This window comes from Hypanus sabinus, chromosome 5, assembly GCF_030144855.1.
Source record: "Hypanus sabinus isolate sHypSab1 chromosome 5, sHypSab1.hap1, whole genome shotgun sequence".
Classification (NCBI taxonomy): Eukaryota; Metazoa; Chordata; class Chondrichthyes; order Myliobatiformes; family Dasyatidae; genus Hypanus; species Hypanus sabinus.
In genome coordinates this window covers 45380990-45389755 of record NC_082710.1, presented here as the reverse complement: position 1 = coordinate 45389755, position 8766 = coordinate 45380990, and the positions used below count along the sequence as shown (strand labels likewise).

General features: G+C 41.0%; 1 protein-coding gene across 1 annotated transcript in view; it reads left to right on the top strand.

Annotated features, from left to right (window-relative positions):
• Positions 1-1281: 1281 nt before the first annotated feature.
• LOC132394122 (hippocampus abundant transcript 1 protein-like) overlaps positions 1282-8766 on the top strand; it is a 59589-nt gene continuing 52104 nt past the window's right edge. The window contains exon 1 of the mRNA XM_059969885.1: positions 1282-1547. Coding sequence (XP_059825868.1) covers positions 1359-1547 — 189 coding nt within the window. The 5' untranslated portion in view covers positions 1282-1358. The remainder of the gene's footprint in view (positions 1548-8766) is intronic.

The window sequence follows — 8766 nt, the reverse complement described above, 5'->3', positions numbered from 1 at the left end:
CACTGTACATGACATTTATGGTATTTGACATTTAGGGATAAATTCAATTTGATTGTGAATAATTTTTGTGTGGTTGCAGGTACAATCCTCTCTATAGTTTTAGCAGCATAATTATATTATGTATCTCAATGCAGTATGCACGGATCTGAGGTTCCTACCTGCTTAATATCACTACCAACCTGATACCTAAGAAAAAACAGATCTCAATCATAATTGCCCAATGAATGACTTGATGGCAGTTCACCTACTGCCAAAACAGGTCTATACGACCATTTCCCCGGCCCCACACTCATCCCTGGAGCATCAGGACAGTAAAGATACTTATGTAAGACTAGTGTTTATTGGCTACAGCTCTGCATTCAATACTATAATTCCATTACAATCTCTTCATAGCCTGCCCTGTATCGCGGCTTGGTATAGCTACAGGAAACTACACAGCTCAGCACATCACGGCAATAATAAAAGGCAACTAGCATCCCCCTCGATGGGACTCTTTCTACATTTGTTGCCTCCGTGGAGCAGAAACAAAGATCCCACCCACCCCGGACCTTCTCTCTTCTCCCATACCCCATCTGGCAAAAAATACTAAAAAAAGTCTGAAGGCATTAATCAGCAGGCTCAAGGATAGCTTCGGTCCCTCTGTTCAATGAACTCTACTTGTTTAATGGCCTTGCACTTTATGGTTTAGCGGCATTTCACTTTCTCTATAATGCTTTATTCAGCACTGTTATAGTTTAACCTTGTTCCACCTCAATGAAAGGTTGTAATTAAATGATCTGCTCAATAGTTACGGAATGTTGTTATGCTTAAATTTAGAGAAGATCCGATGTTCAGTTTTTGAATCTAGCCAAAACTTTTTTACATTGTGGGGACAATTTCTGAGTTATTTTCAAAACCTGTAAAAGTACAGATGGTGGCTAATAATATATTTTATATAAGGGTATTTTCTCTTTTTTCTTGCTTTTCCTAACAGCTCTGACTTTGGTAGTGGGTTTGGACTTGTATAACAAAATTATTATCATTCAATTTTTATGAATACAGGGTTTTCTGATTCTAACTATTTTTGATACAATGTATTTGGTACTATTTTATTTTTTTTTCTTTTGACTTGTATCTTGTACTCTGTATCCCTCTATGCAGAAACTAACAGGAATATTGAAAGAGAAATTATCGGTACGGACGGCACGCAGTGCAATTTCTGTTCGCTGTGAAATAACGACGCCGTTCAGCCAGCTCCGGATTTGGCGCCAGTGTCCGGGCGGCTCTCGCGCGGTTCCGGCCGCCGTCACGTGAGGGCGGCGCAGGCCCGGGGGGAGGCGACGGCGGCGGCGATGTAGCGGCCGGGGTTCGGCAGTTCGATGAGTGACAGCGCCGAGCCGCCGCGGAGCTCAGCGGGCCGTGCCGTCCCCCCGCCGGGAGAGCAGCGAGCCGAGGGCGGCGAGTGCCTCGCAGCCCTGGTAAAATGTGACAGGATGACACAGGAGAAAAAGCGAACCAGCCGCACCGTCACGCTGGCTAAAAAGATTATCATGAGAGATCCATCTGCAGTGAGTATTCACTACCTCAGCGCCTGTTTGGTGTTGGGGAATTCTGTCAGAATTACGCTTTGCTCATTCAAATAACGGCCAAAAACCTAGTCGCATTTTTGTAAAAAAAAAACTTGTCTCATTGACTCATGGCTTTTATCATCGTTAAGACTTATCAAATGGCTGATGGGTCGCAAAATTCTCGCCTTCACAATTGGCTTCGAACTTCACTATTCCCGGAAATAACATCGAAACGAAATCAAGTTTTAACCACTTGATCTGTTTTCTTTAAAGAAGACATATATAATCGGCTATTGTTAGGAAAATATATTGTGATATTTTCTGAGTGTCTCCTGGTTGCTCCGACATCCCAAAGGCCTTGTAGCCTTTTTACTGCAATAGGATTAAAAGAGCAACAAAGAACTTGGAGAATTTCATACTCTTCCGTTAGAGAATCGTCGCGTGTCCTATTATAGTGATTCAATTTCCTCTTTTGTCCCATTTTATTTCTTAGTATGGCGACTGCACACTAAATGGTCAGTTGCGTTGTGAAAATTCTGGGATAAATGCAAGTAGATTCTTATTAGATAATGGTACAAGGCAAGTAAACATTGCTGATTAAATCACATCAACATTCGTTGCCGGCTGAAGTCAAAATATTAAAGTATTTTAAATCTCAGCCACACTTTTCTGTTGTTACTTGCATATTAATAGTAGCTGAACACAAGCGATACGATTTTAGGATCCTTATCCCAATTTCCTTCTATGGATGCTCAGGTCTCTTTGGATTTCTTGTAGCCCTATAACAGTCATCTCATCTAAGTTTCCATGGTCTGTGTTCTTGGTTTCTCAGCAGCTGAATGTGGAAAAGAGGTTTTCTGTCCTTGAGTAACATAAGAAATTTGAATGCTATACGGTTTCACTTCACTTGCTGATGTCACAAATGAGCATTTGGAGTTAGGGTGCGGCATACGAAACTGGAACAACAATTTAAAAGTAGACCAGAAGCATAATTTGAAGGTGCCTTTGTGAATAAGTAGACTGAGACTTATTATTTAATAAAAGAATATCTTATTAATATGCAGCTGTAACATTGGACTGTTTTAAATAAATCTTACATGCCCCTTTTGAGATTGAGTTAAAATAATCAACCCCAGAATCAGGAAGTGGTTAATTCAATAAATTGTAGTATAGTAGTTATGTATAGAGGTTGATAAATTAGAATTGGATGGAGTGGTATCTTTACAAAACTAATTATTTTGTAATATACTCTATGGTAGAAATAGGCGGTAGAATATACATTATCAAAACATTGCATCATTGGACACCTGGGGTCGAGTGATTGCACAAGCTTTGGCGTCTGTTGTCTGAATTTAGTAAATCTTAGGCTCAGAGTTAACTTTATGATTTCCAATGTTACGTTTTTAAATTTGGTATAACTGTAACAAGAGCAACAGATCCACTTTCCCACTTAGTATCTTTGCCTATAGTTTCATGTGTGAAATAGATTATTTAATGCGATAACCTATAGTTTTAATCCCATCAGCCCAATTCCCATCTTTTTTGTTCTCTCCTGCATAACTATAAACCCCCGTCCACTTGCAATAAGAGGCTGTTTTTAAAATGATCTTAAACAGTAGCTAATTTAATGTGAATCAATATTATTGCAGGTGCTGGAAATTCCCGATGGAACATTTCATCCCAGCACAGTACAATACAGGCCGTTAAGTCCATGTTGTCCTGACCTTATCAGAATCAGGTTTAATATTACCAGCAAGTGCTGTGAACCTTGTTGTTATGCAGCAGCAGTACACTGTAATACTTCATAAAAGAACTGTGAATTACAGTAGGTAGGGTGTTATATATATTAAAGTTAAATAAGTAGTGCAAAAGGGGGAAAAAAAAGTAGTGAGGTTCAATGTCCATTCAGAACCCTGATGGCAGAAGGGAAGAAGCTGTTCTTGAATTGTTGAATGTGTGCCTTCAGGCTCCTGTACCTCCCCCCTGATGGTAGGAAAGAGAAGAAGGCAGGTCCTTCGTGATTGTGGTCCACCTTTTTAAGGCATCACTCCTTGAAGGTATGCTGGATGCTGGGGAGGCTTGTGCCTATGATGGAGCTGACTGAGTTTACAACTTTCTGCTGCTTTCTGATTTTGATCCTGTGCAATGCCCTCCCCCATACCAGATGGTGATGCAGCCCGTTAGAATGCTCTCCATCTGAGGAAATTTGCAAGTCTTTGATGACATACCAAGTCTCCTGAAACTCCTAATGAAATATAGCTGCTGTTGTGCCTTCTTTGAAACTGCATCTATATGTTGGGCCCACAATAGATCCTCAAAGATGTTGACACCCAGGAACTGAAATTATTCACTCTTTCCACTTCTGATCCCTCTATGAGGACTGGTGAGTGTTCCCTTGTGTTACCCTTTCTGAAGTCCACAATCGGTTCTTTGGACTTAACGATGAGTGCAAGGTTGATGCGGCCACACCATTGAACTAGCTGATCTATCTCTCTCCTGCATGTCGTCTTGTCACCATGTGAAATTCTGCCAACAATAGTTGTCATCAGCAAATTTCTAGATGGCATTTGAGCTGTGCCTAGCCACACAGTCATGGGTGTAAAGCAAGTACGGCAGCAGGCTAAGCTCACATCCTTTAGATGTGCCTGTGTTGGTTATCAATTATATGATCTACCCTAAGATCATGCTGTGCCTACCCTCCCACATAGCCCTTCATTTTTCTATTATCTATTTGCCTGAAAGCCTCTTAAATGTCCCTAATATATCTGCTTCTACCACAATCCCTGGCAGCATGCCCAGTTATTTGCCATTTCTGCCCTTCACACTTTTCTGGATTGTCACTTCTCAGTCCAGCTTTGTATCCTATCGGTGTTCTGTAACCCTTGACAACCTTCTGTGCTGCACACACCACCAACCTTCATGTTATCTGCACACTTACTATCCCATCCTTCCACTTCCTTATCCAAGTCATTTCTAAAAATCACAAAGTGCAGGGATCCCAGAACAGATCCCTGCAGAACACCGTCTACAACCACCCTCTGTCTTCTGTGGGCAAGCCAATCTACAGCCAGGTTTCCCTAGGTCCTGTGCCTCTTGACTTTCTGAATGAGTCTTCTACAGGAATCCTTATCAAAGGCCTTACTAAAATCCATTTACACCACACCCACTGCTCTACCTTTATACATGTGCTTTGCCACAGCCTCAAAGAATTCAGTCAGGCTTGTGCCCTGCCCTTCACAAAACTAAGCTAACTATTACTAATCAAATTATGCTTCTCAAAATGCTGGTAAATCCCATCTTTAATAATCTGCAACAATTTGTCCACAATAGAAGTAAGACACTGTTCTATAATCCCCAGGGTTATCTCTACTCACTTTCTTAAGCAATCATCTGGTACTGCTCCTGTGGCTAATAAGGATGCATAAATCATCACCAAAGGTGCAGTAATCTCTTCCCTGGTTTCCCGTAGTAACCTGGGATATATCCCAATGTTTTTCGTAAGTTCCAGTACATGCTCCTTCTTAACATTGCCATGTTCTAACACGTCAACCTGTTCTACACCATCCTCACAAATGTTATGGTTTCTCTCACTGAGGTCATTATAGACCTCCCTTACCTCCTCCAACTCCAAGCACATTTCCTCTTCTGTTCCCAGTCAGTCCAAACTTTACTCTAGTCATCATCCCGTTCTTCACATATGTGTAGAACGTGTTGGGGTTTTCCTTAATCTTACTTGCCAAGGCCTTCTCATGTCTCTTCTAGCTCTCCTAAATCTATTCTTGAGCTCCTTCATGGCCTTCTTTGTAACTCTCTGGAGCACTGTCTGATCCTTTCATCCTAAACCTTAAGTAAGCTTATTTCTTCCTTTTGACAAGATATTCCACATTCTTTGTCAACCATGGTTCCTTCAGCCTACCATTCTTTCCCTGTCTTAATGGAACAAATCTAACCAGAACCCATGCAAGTACTCCCTAAAAAAAACCCTGCTAATTTCCATTGTGCATTTCCCTGAGTGTATCAGTTCCCAATGCCCTCAGGTGTGTTGGTTGTTAATGCAAATGACACATTTCACAGTATGTTTTGATGTACACATGACAAATGAACTAGAATCTTGAACCTTTATGCTCCCGTTGCTGCCTAATAGCATCATATTCCCCCTCCCCCAATTAATTACTTTCTCATACTGTCTGCTCCTATCCCTCTGTAAGGCTATGGTAGAGGTCAGAGATTTGTGGTCACTGTCTCCAAAATGCTCACTCACTGAGAGATCTGACACCTGACCAGGTTCATAGTCTAGTACCAGATCCAGAATGGCCTCCCCTCTAATTGACCTTGTTACATATTGTGTCAGGAATCCTTCCTGGACAGACATAACACATTCCACCCCATCTAAACCATTTGCACTTAGAAACTGCCAATCAATATTGGGGAAGTTGAAATCACCCTTGTTATGACTATGACCTTGTTATCTTTGCATCTTTCCAAACTCTGCCTTCCAATCTGTTTCTTCTTGTTCCTGTTGCTATTGGTGGGGGGTGGTCTATAGAATACTCCCAATAGAATGATCACTCCCTTCCTGTGAGTTCCATACACACCAAACTCAGTAGACAGTCTTTCTACAATGCCCAGCCCCCTTTCAGGAGCTGTAATACTCTCCCTGATTAGCAATTCCACTCCCCCATCTCTTTTACCTCTCTCCCGTCCCTTTTGAAACATCTAAACCAGGGGTCGGCAACCTTTACCACTGAAAAAGCCATATGGACCTGTTTCCCACAGAAAAGAAAACACTGGGAGCCACAAAACCCGTTTGACATTTAAAATGAAATAACGTTTTTTTTTGCCTTTATGCTATGCATAAACAAACTATAATGTGTTGCATTTATGAAATCGATGAACTCCTGCAGAGAAAACAAAATTACATTTCTGCATGCAACAAAAACATTTTGAACTCCGAAAAAAAGACGTTGGGTTGAAGGTTACTCCATAGTTAGCCTACCTTGGATCGAAAAATTAAAAGAAATCACGCACTGGCGGGTGTCAGGCATCGGCAGTGGTGACGTATATTAATAGCGATAAAAAACACGTAGCGGTGTGCTACACGCAGCGCTAAAATAACGACACGGAGTCGGTAAACTGCAGTCAGAGAACTTTATTCGAACTAAACAGCCTTGCTTTTAAGCCTCCCTCAACCCGCCTCCCCGTGGGCGCGGATGCTCCAAAAGACACGTACTCACAAACCCCCGTAGGTTATCTCCCTTAGCCGGAACGCTAGCTAATTGTGAGCCGGTTCGGATGTGCCAGGAAATGGGTTGCCACAACGTTTTATTTAGATTGTACAAGATCACCATAATCTTTAAATTTAGAACTACATTTCAAAAACTAACAAACTAACATAAAATACATTTTAATTAAATACTCATCATTTATTTTCCAAAGCCACAGGGATCCGCAGCGCAGAGATGAAAGAGCCGCGGGTTGCCGACCCCTGATCTAAACCTTGGAACATGCAGCAGCCATATCTGCCATGGTGGCAGCCATGTCTCTAATAATGGCTACAACTTTAATTCAAGCAGTTTGTTACGTGTGATGTGACCTGTTGCATGCTTGAAAACTTAGAACAAACTTTGAATTTTGGGAGAAAAATAGCTTGTGAAAAATGGCCGGGAATATTTTTCAATTTTCAATTTTCTAAAATGTTACGTGTAGGCTATAATTAAGGCTAAATTTGAATTGATGTCTAGTACTGCACTTAATTTCAAGTGAACTGAAGGATAAATTGAAATTAGATTGAGTGCAGCGCAGATTTATTAGAGTGATGTTGTGAGTAAATTTAAAAAGAAGTTGTGCAGACTAGACTAGGATTCTCAGAGTTTATAAAATTTAAGGTGTGGTTTAATTTTTAAAATGCTTATGACGATGAAAAGATCTGCAATTTACATATTAGGAATTTGCTGTAGTGTGTTGTTCAGGGCATGACATTCAACAAAGAACAACTTTCAGCAATTAGGAAGAGGTATGTAACAAATTAAGTTAGAGGTTAAAGGATGGATATGGAACAAAATGTACATAAATAAGTACCTGCACATGCTTAAAATGTAAACAGTATTAAAAAGTGGTTTAAGGTGTCTACAGTGCAGTGACGCGCTAACTCTTAGAATAGTTGTTCAGATTAATTGATCAACTTTTAAGATGGTGCATATTTTTTTGTTTTAATAGCCCTGTAATGTTTTCCAGAAGTGAGTTTTTGGAAAAGGAACCTGCTCAATAGAAATACCCTTGAATGACATAGAACATGATTTTCAGGAGCATACAGAGGAATTATTAAGGCAGAAAAATTTAATAGGCTTTTTTGGTAAAGCAAATAAATTCTTTGATTTTGGAACCAAGGTGGGTCAATGAAATTAACATGGGTTGTAACTTAAGGATAATTTGCTTCCACACCAGTTGCCTCAGACCCATAGAACAGATGACCACCATGATATGATGGGCGGATTGGTTTGATGATGTGACGTACTCCCACCGTTAACAATGGGCTTTTGTGTGCCCCTCATGCATGGGCCCTGGGTTCTCAGTCCCAATTTTAATGCTAAAAGACCATAAGACATAGTGGAATTAGGCTATCGGCCCATTGAGTCTGCTGTGGCTTGATTAATTCCTCTCAACTCCATTTTGCCTTCTCCCCACAACCTTTACTCCGCTTTAAGCATACCCAATGACTTGGTTTCCATGGTTGTTTGTGGCAATGAATTCCTTCCACTGGCTAAAGAAATTCCTGCTCATCTCTGTTCCAAATGGATGCCCCTCTATTCTGAGGCTGTGCCCTCTGGTCCTACACTCCCACACAATAGGAAACATCCTCTCCACATCCACTCTATTTCAGCCTTTCAATATTTGATGGGTTTTAAAGAGCTTCCCCCTCCCCCCCACCTTTATTCAAAACTCCAGCATGTACAGGCCCAGAGCCATCATCTTTCCTCATGCATTAACTCTCATTCCTGAAATCATTCTCGTGAACCTGCTCTGGACCCTCTCCAATGCCAGCACCTCTTCTTTTAGATAAGGAGCCCAAAACTGCTCAAAATGCTCCAAGTGTGGTCTGGCCAGTGCCTTCTACAGCCTCAGCATTACATCCTTGCTTTTATATTCTAGTCCTCTTGAAATGAATGCTAACATTGCATTTGCCTTCTTTTCCACCAACTCAACCTGCAAGTTAACCTTA